At 42.4% G+C, this 18,610-nt stretch overlaps 1 protein-coding gene across 1 annotated transcript; it reads right to left on the bottom strand.

Annotated features, from left to right (window-relative positions):
- Positions 1-1,937: 1,937 nt before the first annotated feature.
- On the bottom strand, positions 1,938-16,350 carry cunh11orf24 (chromosome unknown C11orf24 homolog). The gene is made up of 3 exons (XM_071527835.1): positions 16,152-16,350; positions 8,452-8,586; positions 1,938-5,417 (listed from the first exon to the last, which is right to left on the bottom strand). Exons 1-3 carry the CDS (start codon positions 16,348-16,350, stop codon positions 3,865-3,867), a joined length of 1,887 nt encoding a protein of 628 aa, XP_071383936.1. The 3' UTR covers positions 1,938-3,864.
- Positions 16,351-18,610: the final 2,260 nt, after the last annotated feature.

Below are 18,610 nucleotides of genomic sequence, written 5' to 3'. Positions count from 1 at the left end.
TGCCAGTTGAAACACAGGTGAAGTTTGTCCATATAACACACAGGGAGGTTGCCAGCACAACTCCATAGCAGCCTTCTCCAAAACAACTGAAGTCAGTGGGGACCAGTTCTTCAGAGTTCCAAAAAGACCTACAGTATATTTACACCATCATTTAGTGCAAATCTGAACTACAGCTGATTGAGTTGCAACAAATAATGGTGTATAGGTCTTTCTATTCACAGTGTGATAGTTTGGCTGTTTTTGTTTTGGAGCTCTAAAGAACAGGTCCCCATTGACTTCAGTTGTTTTGGAGAAGGCTGCTACCAAGTTGTGCTGGCAGCCTCCCTGTGTGTTATATGGACTAACAAATTTCACCTGTGTTTCATTTGGCATGAGGGTGAGTAGATGATGACAGAATTTTCATTTTTGGGTGAACTATTCCTTTAAGCTGTTGAGACTTCCCCCCCCCCCCATGGTGTGGCAGGTGCTCGGTGAGGAGAAACCCTCTCAAACAGACTCCGTTAATTTTCTGGCTAGCGAGAGTCATTTTTGCCCCGGGACTGGAAAACAGCAGTCACAGGCAAGTGGCTAGTAAGATTTCTATCCTTGGCTGGTTAATGACATCTATCATTTGTAAAAGCGTTAAGAAACGGATGCGACACGCGGCGACAGTGCATGCGTCGCTTTGTGAAATGTAAACTGAAAAACTTGTTCAATAAGTGGACGAAAGGCTCAAGCTTCACGTTCACCCTCAACGAAATATAGAAGACGTAAACAAAAAAAAAATGGAATAAAGATTTTCATCAGAGTCATGGAATTGCACAATGTGTGAGGTATAGATTAAGATATATGAAGTATGGGTAACACTTTACAATAAGGGTCACTAAGTTAAGGGTTAGTTAATACTTATTAAGAGTTAACTAATGTTTTAATTTACTAATGGTGTTCATGTTAACTAAGGTATTAATTTATGCATTATTTAATAGTTTATAAAGATGACTATTAAATAATGTATAAATTAATACCTTAGTTAACATGACCATTAGTAAATGATTACCAGACACATTAGTTAACTGTTACTTAGTGACCCTTATTGTAAAGTGTTACCGAAGTATGAGTTATGGAAGAAATGTAAGCGTAATCAGTTCCAAGGATAGTCAATGGATCAGTCTAAATGACAGTTACCTTTCCAATATATTCTGAAATACTCTATACATCCACCCTCCTTTTTTTTAGCTAAACATTCATCGTGAGCAAAAATATCAAATGTATTAAAATAAAGCATCTAGTATATGGCCTTGATCCTATGATTCACGATTGGACACGTCTGCATAGAAACATTACACATTGACAAATAGCCTAAGCTGTTATTGACATGGTGATGACAGACAGCGAAATGGAATGGAAGACAATTCGCGAGACTTTGGAAGGAACCGTAAGATAATGGAACAAACTGAAATACAAATTGTAAAGATACTGAAATGTAAGACACAAATCTAGTTTTTAGGTCTGCTGACACCATGGACTTCAGTCACATTTCAGACAGTGTGGTTTCGAACAATTCAGAACTATGTCCTTTCGCTGGGCTGGTGGGCGTTCAATACACACCGATTCAATATAGTTCGATAGCTTATTTCTAGGGACGACAGCATTATCTCTTTAGAGCGGTGGTCGGCCGCTTCCCTGCTTTTCCGAGCACACTGCGAGTCTCTCTGAAGAAAGAAAGCATGAGTCAAAAAAAAGTGATGTATGGTTATTTCCACCGGTCCCAATCCAAGTCTAAATATGCTTCGAGTGTACGGCCGTGGAATCAGGGTGGGGATGCACAGCTGCGCTTGTTGCAACTGGCAGGAACGGGCCGCTCGCTGCTATTTTGCCTTGTAAACGGACGATTCCCTTAAAAGGATGTTTGAAATCTTTGAGATTGTTGATCGGGTTGCTTGTGGCAGGGGGGGATGGATTGGATTCACTTTCAATCTGAATCGATAGAGACGGTTTGTTTCCATAGCTTTGTTCTTTTCACGTCATCGCACCCGAGGCGGGGCAGTCGGTAGAATAAAAAACCCAATCGAAAACCTGCCCCGTTTCTCAAACAAACACATTCAACTAAACAAAACCTCTTACCCATGACGTGCACAGGGCAGAAAACAAGTCCTGGCAATGTTAACAGACCGACAGAAAAAAAACAAAAAAAACAAAAAACAAAACTCAAATCAACTCGATGACTGACTAGGTTCACATGGTGGTCTTTCTCTCTCTGGCCCACTGACTAAACACCAGACCGTATATACTTTGGCCCCGAAACGCCGGCTTAAGACTTCAACACAACCAGGCCACATCTGGGGAAACTTAATGCGGAGAGTTGGAAAAACATCTCCGCTGTGTTCAGTTGGCTGGGGTACCTGTAAAGACTCGTATGTCTGTTTGGAGAAAAGTTCTACTACTTGTACAGAACCATGTGAGTTTTTGTCCTCCGTGTTGTTTCTTGTTCTTTTTGATTAAAGGCTGGTGCAAGGTCAACAATCGGTGCCGCTCAGTCACTCGGGTCAGCTCTTTTTTTTTCGTAACGCACTCCTTTTCCAAAAAGGGAAGAAAAAACTGTTTTGTTAAGGGAGAACAATTTGAGAGAAAATGGATTGGATTGAGTCAGCACATTTTTTTATCTACTGTCCTTTGGGCTCAATTAGAGAAAGTTGACTTCAATCGTTCAACCAATCAATCGATGTGATCCTTGCCATGCTTTGTGCTCGGACTAAAAAAAAAAAATAATTGAAATATTTGAACCAGGTTGAAATGGAAAGACTTCTCTTAAAAGATGATGTGCCACTTTTAACCACATCTGTGGCTGCGTTTCGAGGATGACACATCTTGGTTTACTTTTCAACGCAGTGTGTTTCAGATGTGGTAATAGATCACCACAGATTTTGGGTGGCAAAGTAACGCAAGATGTGTGCTACCCTCGACGGGACACGTGGATGAATTGGTAGTGACACATCCCAAGAATACTGTGTATCTGTAGGAAGTAAAAAACCCTCCTCAATGAGAACTAAACAATGCAGCATCCTGGCCTCTTCACATAACTGTCAGCGTACACCCTCCCAGTCACCTGTTTGGGGGTGTGATCAGGATAATACAAGTGACAATGCGATCAAATCCGGAGGACAAGTTGCTTGGAGTTGCACGACCAAAAAATCGGTTGCATGACCCAAGATGGGGGGGGATCCTAGAGATAAGAAGAATACTTTTGGTCTTTTTGGATCTCAATCGTTTTAGCGACAAAATGCCTTCTCTAGGAATGAAAACTACAGCTGAGCATGTCATTCGTTGTGCTTTCCACCAGTGTCTATGTGCGTCAGATCCCGCGATGTCAATCCGTCGGTGCCCGCCGCTCATCTCGGAAGCATCCGGATCGGTCACGTCCGTCCACCGGCTGGAACCGATTACAGAGGGGGAGAACAGCGATGCCAACATGTTGCGGACGTCTGGTGATGATGTGGGACTGTGCGAACTGTTCTCATTCAAATCATCAAAGAAAGAGAACGGCAAAAGACAGAACAAAGCAATAAATGGGACAATTAGGGGAAAAAATATATCCATGGCCGTGTTTTAAGAGCTCAGTGAGCTGTTCGTCAGTCTAGTCCATTCCATCCAGGATTCTCCCCAAACCATGTGACAGTACCAGTGGACCATCTTGTGAATTCACAGCACCACCATGTGACCATTCAGCCAAACCTACATTACTGCCACCACCCAAGTCGCACTTTGTCAGAAAATTCTGGGGGACTGTTATTTATTTACTCAACCTGACCTCCCATTCTTGAGTCTATGCTGACCCCAAAACTCGACACGACCTTCACGTCTCGAGCTTATTCGACTCCTCCTCCCTCACACCCCAGAGTCTGTGTACATCCCGTTGATCAGGTAGTCGACCTGTGTGTAGTCCTTCCTTCGATAGCTCTCGTAGGCCTGCGTGACAAACACCGCAACTGTGACCAAGAAGAAGAGCAGACCGAAGAGCAGGACGGCCAATAAAGACGCGGTATCCACGAGCTGGTTGGTCAGAGGGCCCCCTGCGACCTCTACCATGGCAACCCCGGTTCCCGAGGCAACCGCTTCGTTGCTATGATTGGCGGGAGTACTAGGCTTTGTACTAGTACTAGAAGTAGTAGTAGTAGTGGTAGTAGTAGTAGTAGTAGTAGTTGTGGTCGCAGTCCCCATTGGTGAAGTGGAAGTGGATCGAACTAGTGACATCTCAGTCGTTGGGGCCTTTGGTTCTTGCGTGGCTGGTGATGAGGACGAAGATGGCTTCTTTGTAGCTGAGGCTGTTATTATAGGAATGGTTGTGTTAGTTCTTGTGGGTGTGGTTTTTGTCGTAGGTGTGGTAGTTTGTAGTGGTGTTGCTGGTGGTGGTGCTGTTGTTGTTGTCGTAGGTGTTGTTCTTCTTGTTGTTGGTGGCGCTGTTGTCGTTGTTGTAGGTGGCGGTGGTGTTGCTGTTCTTGGCGGTGGTGCTGTTGTCGGTGGTGGTGTTATTGCGGTTGTAGTGGTGTTTGGAACAGCCACTGATACGGTGGTATAAGAGTTAGCGGCTGTACCTTGTCCTGGTCGTACGGTGTCTTTAGATGCATCACTCCCAGGCGTTGCTCCAGTTATGGACGGATTAGTACCAATGCCAGTAATGGATCCACTATTAGCAGCCTCTGTGGAAGAACCATTGCCTAAGACTGCATTATTAGGAGGATGGAGAGAGGTTGAAGACTGAATGACTGTGGGCTGCGATGTAAGTGGATGGCTGGATGTTATTGATGGCTTAGGAGGTACGGCTGGGGCAGGTTGTTGTTGGTCTACCACAGGTGGGGTGTGTGTAGGTTGGCTGGTTGGGATCGCGGGTAGTGCAGCCGCTTTGGAAGGCTGTACGGAAGCTGCTGGTTTGTTGGATGGTGTCAGCGATAACACAGGCAGCTGATTGGCTGGAGGTTGGGCTAGTGAAGGTGGTTGGCTATGTTGTAGTAAGGATAGTGTAGACTGGTTAGACTGGTTTTCTATAGGCTGACCGAGGAATACAGGCAGTTTTTCTGCTGTTGATTTATTGGATGATGGTGGTACAGAGTCACTTAATGGCTGGTTGACGGGTGGGTGTTGATTGGATGAAGAGGGGAGGGAAGAAGATTTATTCATCTGAGGAAGCTGTGGGCCTCTAGAGTCTAAATTCAGCCCATTATTACTGTTCTCTCTCTCTGAAGACGTAGAGCTGGTGGAGGAGTTAAGAGAGGACGGTTGACTAATTTTATTGAGTCTGAGTCTGTTTGTTTGAGCAGAAGATGAAGAGGGGAAGGTGTCATTGGTCTGTTGCTGGAATTGTTTCACACTTCTGGAACTGGAATCTGGTGAATCCTTGGTGGTTGTTCCGTTGTTGTCGTCGTAGACACCGCCATTGTCACCTGAGCAAAGAACAATACAATTCTGTGAATGATTGCACTCATGAATAAATGAACAGTTGCATGGACAAGCATTCAAAATAAAACACCATGTTAATTGTCTGGCAAGATAAAAAAGACACCTTAAATTGTTACAAATATTGGCACCATAGTGAGGCACATTTGCGCAGGTTTGGGACATGTAGACTTGTGGATTCTTCAATTTTGTAGCAAAGTCATAAGGCAACTATCAAACGCAGTTGGTATTTTCTCATGTAGAAAGTTACATATTTATAAATATGTCTATAAAAATATATAAATATAATAAATATGTATATAAATAAATATACACAAACTAGACCACATAATGTAGGTTTATGTAGGTTTTACACACTCCTCCATTTCGGGATAGTACTTTTACAAGCATTGCAAAACGCATACGTAATCTGTCAGTCATGTAACATTTTATCGTTTTAGTCGGTGGCTCCAATCAGGAAACTAAACTCCTGGCACAGTAAAAAGGTTACTTTAGGCTATATGTTCATTTATAGGCACAAATCTGACAAGACAGATGAACTAGGATACAGAGCAATCGGACCCAGAGGAAAAAAAGGCAGGCTAAAATACTCAAAACACGTGTCTACGGTACTCCATAGTGAGTTTATAGTGAGTGGGTATCATTCATTCATCGGTTTCAATCGGGAAACAGTGTCCTCAATGGCACAAGCACAGTTACTTTTTGGGAAATTTTTGGGACCGACTGACCTCTGACCTACCAACAGTGACTTATACTCCTCTCTTGGAAGATTGATTTAGATATATGACACAATGAGCTACAAGTTAACTAATCCTAATCACATAGCAATGTTATTCACACTGATAGTAGCCATCTTGTAATTGTTACATTGAATTACTGGTTAAATTGAATCTCTCCTATCAGAAAAGAGCAGCCTTGTGTTAAAGGTCAAGATGTAAGATTTTCACATATAGCCCACAATTTTCTCATTAGGTCTAAAGACATGATGGAAGGATGAATTTCTTATCTATTCATTCCCCATTTGGTTTGTTGTTGTGCCTTCAATGTATTTTTTCTGGGTTGTGAAATAGCTTCTCTCATTTAACCGGAGCCCCTCCCACCCCTTAGAACTGTTCGGGCTCAACTACCTCTGTCTCCCCCCCAACGAGAACAGAATATGGGGGCCAGTGGTAAGGCAAAAAGAAAAAAGTTAAGGAATGACACAACAAAAAAAAGGGACAACTGATGCAGTTGGTTCATAATGTGTTTCAGTAAAATAAAGAGCAAACAGGGCTGCTGTTATGTGCAGCGCTGTTGTAGTGGCAGGATGCAACCAAAGTTCTAAACTGTTCGCCTGTTATGCTAACCATGGCTAAGTCGCCGATCAAGTCGCTGAGAAATTATTAATTGAGGGCTTAGACTTGCTGTACTTTGTTGTCTTCTGTGTTCTCTTCTATAAATATATGTACAGAGTTACCCAACACAGCATAGAGGAGAGGTAATGTTATCGCCCATCAGCTCTAATAATGAGGATCATCTGGTATGTTGGGAAATGCCCTGCTAGTGCACATCAATAATTGCTCAATATGGTCTGTTTTGATGTGCCAGAACAAAACGATTAACCTTGATGATGATAATCTATAACTCGGGAGCCCTAGAGTGCAACCAATACTAATCCCCAGCCATTACTGCGTTTCACTTATAGCTGTGTTTCACTTTGCACCATGTTTCTAGTAACATCATTATACAAATCATGCCATGTGGCCATGACTAATTTCTGCAAGTCCTATGATAAATATACTACTAGTGACTTGTGTTGTTAGAAGTTATCACAGTCAGCGTTGAACCATTTGAGAATTGATTGCATTTGTATAGCCCAGTGGGGTTGTGTGTATGCAGCACTGTTTAGAAGGTGTGGTGCAGGCCTGGGGGTGAGGGGGGGAGACAGGTTCTGTCTTTGTTTTGATTCATCACTTCATTTAGATTCATCACTGATCTTTGTGTCTGCAAGGGGTTCCATGTTACATAAATCTTACTTTGTGTACCTTTAATTGCATCCATGTAACTGTCAGAAAATTGGCAAGCTCTCATAGTTACAGCTTATTGTTGGTGAATTTGATTCTATATGCTGTATTGTAAGTAGAATTAAAAAGAGCCTTAATGTTGTGGTATTACCTGTCTTAAAACAATGTAAAATGCATCAAAGACAGCATAATCTCGGAAGAATGCTTATATTATCATTGCACTGTTTAGGGCAAAAATCCCAAGAAGAGTTTGTATAGCCTACATTCAAAATTGGGGGGAAAGCAGTCCGTAGCAACTCACAGCTAATTTAACTACACTAGCAAGACAGCTTACTAGCTTCCTGGAAGGCTGCTAGCTAAACAACAACAGAGCTCAAATCACCGAAATCCTAGCAAGCCTCCATAGTTTCCAATGCTGCTTTGTAACACAGGGCGGAGACTGAGTGTCGGTCAGGAGCTGGAGAGAGCCAGGAGCAGCCCATCAGGACACTGAGGTACACCTATGCCTGATTCATCTCTCCCTGTCTATTTCGGTAGACGTTAGTAGAGAAGCCACTAGACTGTGAGCCAAGTCTATTTGTAGAAACTGTTGGACTTGCCCCGGAAATGGGAAATGTGAAATTAAGTGGTGCATAATTTGTGTTGGCATTAGTTGAGTTCCTGGTGCAGTTCAGTCTCTTGCCGTCAATTGTTCTGAAGACAGGTGAGTAATCATATGTGAATGTGGACTGGACCCGATTAAAGAAAGCTGGGAGGATGGTCCGAGCGTGACTAAAAATGCAATTGCAAAAGTGAAATTGCATGGGAGAATTTACTCCAGGCACTATATCAATATCACCTCAATCAGCAAATGACACCTCAATCTCAACCATGACTTGGGTTTTCACACAATTAACTGTGACGTGATCCAAGAATCAAACCCAAGCACCCAGGTGAACAATATTAACGTTGGACTACCAAGTCGCACAAGATTGTGCCTCAATCCATTGTGTTCATCTCAATCAATTTGTAAACCTACCTAGTTGTGCCAGGAGGTTCTCCACAGGAATGTCTTTACAGGAAGATGTGTTTGAACAGCTGACCAGGAAACAGATGGACTTCTCTTTCCACCACACATACCGCCCATTGGCACGGCACTCTGGGTTGGCTCGACCTGTAGCAAGGACAGAAACGTAAGAAAATACCGTCAGCGGTTGCCGCTTATCCCACATTTCTTCGTGGTTTCTGCGAACGGTGCCTTCTACATGGAACCAGAATGAATGTCAATGAACCTGACATTTAAACCCACAGTGTGTAATTTCTGCAGCTAGGGGTCTCTCAATCGAAAACGATAACAAAAGACGTAGTTTGATGACGTCGTGAAGTAGCGTGGGATCACGGGAGTTGTCGTCTTCACCACCATTGCCGGTGAAAATCTATCTGACGTGACTCAGGCAGAAATCATAATGTATTAAAGTTTTATTCACGTTCCGTTTAGTCCCGTTTATTCACGTTATGTCATTTCATTCTAATGAAACAGCCGCAAGTAACGTTAGCTAACGTATCGCGACATAATGTTTGCTTCACCCGTACGTTTGCGCTTTAACGGGGACGGCTTCGGCGACAGAACGCGCAGCAAACGGGAATGAATGATCGCGATCCGTCACGAGTGAGCGATAAAAACAATAGAATGAAAAAAACAACAAAGTGGCTAGAGCGGCTAGCTAGCTAGTTGGCCGACTTCCTTCCTCACTCTCTGACGGATCATCTGGTGTTTCCCGTGTTTCCCCGGAAGTTAGGGGGTAAAGGGGATATGACGCCATGACAGGAAGTTAGGGGGTAAAGGGGATATGACGCCATGACAGGAAGTTAGGGGGTAAAGGGGATATGACGCCATGACAGGAAGTTAGGGGGTAAAGGGGATATGACGCCATGACAGGAAGTTAGGGGGTAAAGGGGATATGACGCCATGACAGGAAGTTAGGGGGTAAAGGGGATATGACGCCATGACAGGAAGTTAGGGGGTAAAGGATATGACGCCATGACAGGAAGTTAGCGGGTAAAGGGGATATGACGCCATGACAGGAAGTTAGGGGGTAAAGGGGATATGACGCCATGACAGGAAGTTAGGGGGTAAAGGGGATATGACGCCATGACAGGAAGTCAGGGGGTAAAGGGGATATGACGCCATTGACAGGAGACCAAATGAAACGCACCGTTACCTTGAAGAAAATTACGGATTTCTCTGGGTTTGAACGTTGCTGGAAACATTTGGGATAATGTAAGTACACAACTCAACAAAATATATAACATACGTCTAGTCGTTTTTAGATATTTTAATGCGCAAATGTTACATATTATACCTTTAATGACAACTAGAGTGTCAATGCAACTACAGTTCGCTTATGTGGTTAAAAACACCTAGAACCCTAACCCTAACCCTAACCCGAAGGTGAGACTTGATTTCTCAGCTGCTAGCATAAACCCCCCTTTGACAATGCTCCTGCTGGTCCTACGAATTGGTCTCCATTCAAATAACCGGAGCAAAACGCCGGTCACATGTCAGTCAGATGTTCACTTCAGCAAACTGTGACCCTCATTGAGGCACTTGCTGAAGACGTTCTGTAATTTCTTTATAAATACATTTACTTAACAGAGGATTAACAGAACGACAGAAATAGAACAGACAGCCACTTTTCCTTTTACATGATTAGGCAATTGAATTGAGTTTATTGAATACTATACTGTATGAATTCGACACTTTGACACCCGTTGATGCCTCATAATTCAATGCTGGTTCCATTCAGTTAAACGCATTTTTAGAAGCCCAGCTGTAGCTGTGCATCGACAACCAGGATTCAAGCCAACTTTTTTTTGCTTTCTTGGGAGCTCTTCGCATGCTTAGGTCACGACACAAGGGTCTGGCCTTTCAAATCGGGCCTGAACGTCTGGTATCTGTCTTAAGACTACATCGGCTTCATTTGATCTGGGAGAGGGGACACAGCACACACAGAGATAGAAGGGAAAAGAGAGGCCTGTTTATGTTGCCTTTCAACCATGACACACACACACACGCACACACACACACAGGCCTAAGGGAGACATCTTGAAGCAGCACACCTCGGTCTCACCATCCGGACAAGGAACGCCTCATGATGTGCGCCTCTCTTTTTCAATCTCTCTGTTAAACCGGCCATCTCTAGTCAATCTCTCCCTCTCTCTTTCTCCTTCTCTCTTTGATGAGGAGACCAGGTGTGGGTGGAGCAGTGGAGCAGAGATTATCTTCTTTTCATAGAAAGAAAAGAAGAGAATCGGTATCTAAGAGAATCCCCGAGACTAGCTTAGACACTCTGCTCCATTAGCATTGCACTAACATCATAGTACCTATGCAAAGTTCCATCTTTATTTAACTCAGTCCAACCATTACTAAGGACGAAACCAACACTTTAAGAGGGTCTAATACTGGATCCTGATTGGCTAACAACACCAGCTCCTCTAATTCAAATGAGGTAAACCTGCTGAGTGGAGGCTTTCCGGTTCAAATGCTGCTATTTAGTGAAGGGAACCAATCAGGAGCAAGTCCAGTTGTGATGCGTTGACAGCTTTAAATTTAACTAGACAAAAAAAATTGAACAATTTCTTCATTAAAAATCTTTCATTGTATATGTAAATAAATAGAGGACAATTTTAATACATATAATAGCGCGCCTTTAAAAAAAATGTATGACAAAATTCTGAGTATTAAACCTTCAGATACCAACAAATTCCTTTTACTGAAAATGATAGTGTTTAGTGTTATTGGACAAAAAAATACAGAGACATAATCTATTTTCTCCTTTAGAGAGCAACATCCTTCCATGTGAAAAAAATTAAAATATAGACCAATTCCAATAACCGATGTATCATTTTTTTTTTTTTGTCTTTAGCAAGACTGGTTCTCTCTTCTGTTGCATTCACTCATCAAAATGATAACTAAAGTGCATATTTTCTGGAGAACTGAGATCCAATAATCTTATACAGCTGTGGTGCTTGGGGGGGATAATTCTAGTTTCTAAGAGCTTTCATCTTCTGACTGAAAAATTTGGAGTCCAGGAGAAAAAGACGCGATGCCAAATTGTAGTTTGGCTGAGCTATTCCAATTCCCTGCTTTTCTTGCTGTTCGTGTATTCAATGGGAATCGTGTTTAATAATTTCTACAAATCATAACCCATTGTCGTTTTGAAATGAAATGAAACGGAACATAAAAAGTCAGACGCACACCATCAAAGTCTCCACGGCAACGAAAAGAAAGTTTGCTGCTGAAGTTGACTGACATCTCACAATGCTGACCGTTATGGCTTTTTTTTTTTTAGCCAGAATGTGGACACAGCTTTACACCAAGTTAAACCTCTGTCCATCTCTCTCTCTCTGTTGCATCCCTTTCACTCCAGCTTTACTTCTATATCTCTCCCTACCTGCCTTCCTCTGTGTGTCCCGTCTCTCCTTTCCTGGTGAGCTGTAATTGGCTAATTAGACAGACAGCTGGCTGGTTTAACTGTTTCCACAGCTGCTCTCTGCTAATGGCCCAGAGAGAGAGAGAGAGAGAGACAGGGTGCACTTGTTAAAAGGTTCCTGGTGGAGCGGAGGCGTGCTGGCTGGCTGGAGTTGGTCCTCCTGGTGGCAGGCTGTCGACCTGCCCGCTATGAATCAGCAATGAAAACCGACCAGCAACCAAAACTGAAAACCACATGGTAGCGGACAAAGAATCTGACGAGTAATCACTCTGTAATGGCCAAATATATCAAAACAAATATTTGAAGTCCATGCACATTCCCTTATCTTTTGAGTTGTTGAAGGGGCACTAGCTTATCGATTACAACTTCGACAGGGACAGGTCTCTGGAACAGCTTATGGTAGCCTTAATGAGATCTTTCCTCATTATATCATGATGTTTAATCGTTAGTCAGTTGTTATGAGGAACGCCGGTCTTGTGTCTGGTGTCCCCCAAGGTTTGATTCTGGGTCCCTTACTGTTCTCTATTTATCTATTGCTTTCCTTTTGGTCACATCATTATAGGGCTGAACGATTTTGAAAAAAATATCTAATTGCGATTATTTTGACTGCTATTGCAATTGCGATATGATTTGCGATATTAGAGGGAATGATCATTTTTACATCATTATTCTCATTTTCATTGAAAAACGTATTCAAATGATTATGGTGTGACTTTTGCGGGGATCTGTACCAAACAAAGATGTTTTCTTAAGTCTGTAGAATATGATGTGTAGGCCAGGACATCTCTGCAGCACCACAATATTTAATTTAAAATGCTATTTTGACACATTTCACCTTTAACAAATATTTAGCCTCCTGCGATTTGAAAATTGCAGTAGGCCATATTGCGATTTCAATGAAATTTCGATTAATTGTTCAGCCCTACATCATTAGCAAGCACAATATATCTTTCCATACCCATGTGGCATCGCTAGATCCAAACCCATTATCACCCGACACACGCAAGCGTTTTGTACTGATCAGCTGTTAAAGATGCCGGCAACTATAGAAGTTTAGTTGTTAGTAGTTTAGAAGTTAACTATGCATACAGCTACTAGTAATTCAGACAAGCCTTCTAAAAAAAACTTGTCCAGGAGGAGGTAAAAAGGCAAAACGCAAAAAGGAGTCTTCAACAGCCCATATCTATGGACATGAGCTAGTAAGTGAGTTAGTGAACATAGGCCATACTACGATACGCCATAGTGAATGGTAGTTTCTGATTGGTAATCTTCGTGATGTAGCGTAACACTTTATACCACAACGTATACCACATAATGCGTAAGAAAGCCTGCTTTTTAAAGTATTCCTTTCACACAGCACAACAAGCCAGCTTTTAACCAGCTTCAGCAGGCGGTGGTATGAAAAATACCGACCTGACCCTTTCACACAGAACTCAAAGCCGCCAACAAGCCGGCTTCAAGACAGGTTGGCAGTACATCGTAGAACTGATTTGAAGATTTTACTGTTCGCCTCCAAGGCTCATGCTGAGCTGTCCAGCACCTAGCTACATCTCTGACCTTTAAAAACCAAGCTAAATATGAAGGCCTTCCCAGTAAGGCAGTGATTCTCAACCTTTTTCATATCAAGGACCCCTAATTTAGTCCACATTAGGGCCACGGACCCCCCATTTGATGAGATTTTGTCTCTCAAACCCATGATATGATTTAGTCCAATTCCATGACTCCATTCCAGAGTATCTGTATTGCAGGTAGAGAGATAACAGAGAAACTATGATCAAAACAGTCATTCTTCTACATTCTCTACTTGTGTTAACTTCTTGTAAATGAAATAATGCTGAAGTTTAACAATTCAGCAGTTTGCTTGGGGACCCCCTGGAACCCCCTCAAGGACCCCTGGTGGTCCCCGGACCCCACGTTGAGAACCACTGCAGTACGGGAACCAGTATTATGGAACAAGCCGCCTGAGGAGATCAGGCTGGCCTCTTCAGCTTCTTCTTTTAAATCACTCCTAAAAACATCCTTTTCTAAACTTGCTTTTATTGCTATTTTATCATCTGTTTATCAATGCTGGGTTTTTTTTGTTGTTCTATGAAGCACTTTGTTTCGAAGAAAGCGCTCTATAAATTACGTTTATTGTTATTATGGGCTCGATTAGCTAATGTTAGGCTAAGTTAAACTACATTCAGCAACAGTGATGCTCTTCGCCTTAAAATGAGTGCAACCAGAGAGAGAGAGAGAGAGAGAGAGAGATGGGGGAGAGAGAGAGACTTAGGCGGGATGTATGTAGAGGGAGTGGTTAACTCTTCTGCCTCTAAACATACCCTGGGTGTCTCCGTACACTGTGCCACCCACACACACACTCACAAACATACACACACACACACAAAAAGGTCTTCTACGTTGGAATGCAGAATGCACTGGTATTTATAGCTGCGTGTGTCACACCACACACATATACAGTAACCATCAGCCACATGACTAGACTGACCGTGTTTTCATTTTTTTTTGGCTTGATGACTACACCAACAGCTTGACTTCTGTTGGATCCTCAACGCCCGCTCTGTGTGTGTGTGTGTGTGTGTGTGTGTGTGACTAGTGTTGGGTAAAGCGGGCTATGTGTGAAGCAAGGGAGCCGGTAGAGATGCTGGGATTTAATTAGGCCTAAAACATAAAACATGTCCTGACACTGGGGTGGGGGTGGGGGGGGGGCATGGGGGGTCAGAGAGAGAGAGAGAGAGAAGCAGACAGAAGGAACAAGATGAGAAAAAAAAAGAAAAAGAGGACAAACAAAAAGAAAGGGGGGTGCTAGGTTGGCCAAGGAACTGCATATCTCTCTCTCTCTCTCTCTCTCCCTCTCTCCCTCTCCTCCCCCCCCCCACACAGCGGCCCCTTTTATCCTCAATCAGAGCCACATGGCTGCTTTGAAATTATACCTCCGCCAAGTACGGAGATGTGATTTAGGCAAAAGACCAAGAGGACATATGGCTTTAGTTCTTTTAAGAGAAGAGCGTGATAGTGTGCAGACAGACAACTCCCATATCTTACATCTCTATTTCTCACTTGCTATCCATGTCTCTCTCTCTCTCTCTCTCTCTCTCTCTCTCCCATCTCTATCGCACACTTCCTAATATAGTGCGAGCGAGCGAATCCCTGACGTTATCGCTTTGGAAAATGTCGTGACCTGATCCCGGTGCAGTCGCCGAGGCTTGTTTTGTTTTGTTTTGTTTATTAAAATGACTGAGCATCTAAGCCGTAATTGGAAAAACGTTCGCAGTTTGGCAAACTATTGTACAAATATACAAACTGATGCTCCAAAATTAATATTTAACCAGTTCTGACAACTGTATCAATTCGGACTTAATTTACAGCAAATTTAATGGGTCAGTTTTGACAGTTTCCATGGAGACGGACACTGACGCTCCATCCCGACTGATTCTTAGGATTTCCATAGGCTGAGCTTCTTAAAGACACTTACATTTGAAATTATGAAAATGTAATTGTAAAACACCAATAAAATATTTCACATATTGAGTATTACACCTTTTTTTCCTAGATATATTTATCATATGTTCCTGCTCAATTCTTTTATTTCAAGTTCAACAGCTTATGTTAAGCTGTCTATCCTTTTGAACTTGTTTAATCTTATCCATGTGGTATTTATGAAAACAAAATTATACATTTCTAAGGGTGCGTTTCATATTCAAGCCTATTTGTCTATTTCCAATCATATGCCCTTGCCCATGCGTCTTGTTTTTGCCCACGATTAAAGTTAGGCCAATAGCTCACAATTATGTTGATTTTTTGAACAGCCTTAGTGTAATTTCTATACTCCAAACACAGTGGTAATAAGCTGCCATGGAGCAATTATCAATATCATTGTTGATGTAAATGAAGGAGGGGATAATTCTCACATTCAAATGATGTCATTTGAATTTCAAAAGTTTAGAAAAAGGCTGTATTTGTGTTTGAAAAAACTATCCAAATCTGGGATGGTGTTTTTTAGAAGCATTTTAATAGGCGACATAAGGCAATATAGCCTTGTAACAATTTAATATATTCATTACAAGTCATTACAATTGAATTTTTTTTTTTATATGAACAGTAGATATTAAAGTTTTATGTCATTGTCGGTTACTATCATCCCATATAAATCCCCATTTAGGTCCTTAAATGTATATAACTTCACCTTTTTCTGACGTTTCAAAGAGCTGCCCCCCCTGTGAATGACTCCCGTTCCCAGACTTACATTCACTGGAGCAGTTCGTTGCGTCTGCTGTGGTGAAGTGGGCTAGGATGCCGGCATGGTCCGGCCTGGGCTCCTTCTTGGCCACCGTGGAGCACAGGGACGAGCGCGGGAGGAGGAGGAGGAGGAGGAGGAGCTGCAGGCAGAGGAGGTGAAGACCCGCCGACGGACAGAGCCGAAGCACCGAGGGATACGGGGACATGGTGGTGGAGGTGGTGGTGGTGGTAGAGGGGGGGGGGGGATGGTGGCATACACACACACACACACACACGCTCACATGCACAAGCGCGCGACAACACACTCACAGGGGAAGGAGGAGGAGGAGGTGGCCAACATCCAAGTTCTGGACCTATGCAGAACACACAACAACACAACAACACATTTTCAGTGGTTTGCATCTTGGCCGGCACATGGTCTCGAGGTTTTGAAATTGCATCTTTGTGGGTGTTGATCAGGGCAAAGGGCGAGGGTAATGGTTCAGAGGTCATTCAGCATTCTGCATTCAGCCTTTCACTGCAAATCTAGGCAAGAGCTTCTGTGTAAGGCAGAGAGGATTTTGGCTGAAGGCTTCAGAACACAAGGCTGAGAACAGCAGGTCCACCAGAGGCCAAATGTGACTCATGACTACCACCTAGTGTCGTCATGGTGGAAATCTCACTTAGTCTTACTAGTCATCTGCTCTGTAGCACACAGTGGACAATTTGTTCATATAATAATAGTGTGATACATTAATTACAGCATACCCCTCTTGGGAAATGAAGTGTCCTTGAGCAAGACACTGAATCCCTAGGTAGGCAAGCAAAGAGTTTCCCTGTAGGGAACAGGGATCAATTAAGTATCACATTATTATTGGTAGTAGAAGTAAGGGCTGAACAATTATGAAAAAATATCTAATTGTGATTATTTTGACTGATATTGCAATTGCGATATGATTTGCGATATTAGAGGGAATGATCATTTTTTACATCATTATTCTCATTTTCATTGAAAAACGTATTCAAATGATTATGGTGTGATTTTTGCGGGGATCTGTACCAAACAAAGATGTTTTCTTAAGTCTGTAGAATATGATGTGTAGGCCAGGACATCTCAGCAGCACGACAATATTTCATTTAAAATGCTATTTTGACACATTTCACCTTTAACAAATATTGCGCCTCCTGTGATTTGAAAATTGCAGTAGGCCATATTGTGATTTCGATAAAAAATGCTGTTGAAAATATTGTAATTGTGGGTACAGCGCACTTGAACGACCCAATAAACTGTTGAATAAAGTGTTACCCAGCATGCCGAGATGTGACATTCTCACTTTTTGTTTAACTTGTCACGCATGTACAACAACTTTTAGCCAATAAACTTATTAAAATATTACAAAACTAATGCGAATATTCTGCTCTTAATTCTGCCGTTGTAGCATCAAGTAGCTCTGTACCACCTGGTTTCCAAAATGGTCACCAAAAAGCTACTTTTATTTCATTTACGAATTTAAAACTCTCTTAAGTACGAGCTGATGAGGAGCACAAGAAGGCAGCAAGACTCTTCCACCAGATCACTGTAGGGGGAACAGACTTTGTGAGTGGCAATATCCAGGAGATATTGAGGTAAATATTAGACTTTTGGACCCACAGTGCAATCGTTTGGCTTCAAAACACTTGGATTATGCTCCACAAATCTGGAAGATACCAAAGGGATGAGAGAGGAAAAAGGTCTAACGTTGGTGAGTCCAGCTTTCTCTGGACAGAGTGCTGCTCACTGCTGTTTAGGAGACACTTTAGGTTGGAAATGTCAGACAGAAACAGGGACATTTTTACATGCAATTTGGGAGTGTAAACTTGTTTACCCATTTTGGGAAAAGGTACTAGAATACATAGGGAAGTGGTTGGGTTCGACAGTACCTGTATCGCCAAGACTATGCCTACTGGGGGACCAAACAGAATTGCCCAATATATCAAAATATGACTTTGCAGTGATAAATGTAGGGGTTGTCACGGCTGCCCGAATGATCCTCAGATTATGGAAAAGTACATCCTCTCCAGATCTTAAAAAAATGGGACAGAATCTATGTTAGAAATAGTGTCATAGGAACACATGTTAGCTAGGGTCAATAGTGAAGGTGAGAACTTTAAGAGGTCATGGGACCACTTTTTCACTCATAGCATTGCTGGGACACGGTGATGATCTGGCTGTATTGCTATAATTGCTAAATGTTTATTTTGGTTGTTCTAAATATGTGCATTTACCATGGGCCTTTGGATGTTTTATAACTAAAGGTAATAATACTGTCTGTTTGTGTATGAGTTGTGTGTGTGAGTTTCTGCTGACTATACCCAACACCAGAAATTCATTTAGGATAACAGGGTGTCTCAATTAGTGGGGATGGGACTCTCTTCTCTGTTGCAGTCCCACTTAGTGATTTATGCTGATAGGAGGGGTGGATTTTTACAGAACAATCTTGCCTAGTC

The sequence above is a fragment of the Centroberyx affinis genome, unplaced genomic scaffold, assembly GCF_046629955.1.
Source record: "Centroberyx affinis isolate AG114_WGS23_722 - 3 ecotype Tasmania unplaced genomic scaffold, CSIRO-AGI_Caff_v1 ptg001579l_1, whole genome shotgun sequence".
In the NCBI taxonomy this organism is placed as follows: domain Eukaryota; kingdom Metazoa; phylum Chordata; class Actinopteri; order Beryciformes; family Berycidae; genus Centroberyx; species Centroberyx affinis.
This window is presented reverse-complemented; position numbering and strand designations above follow the sequence as displayed.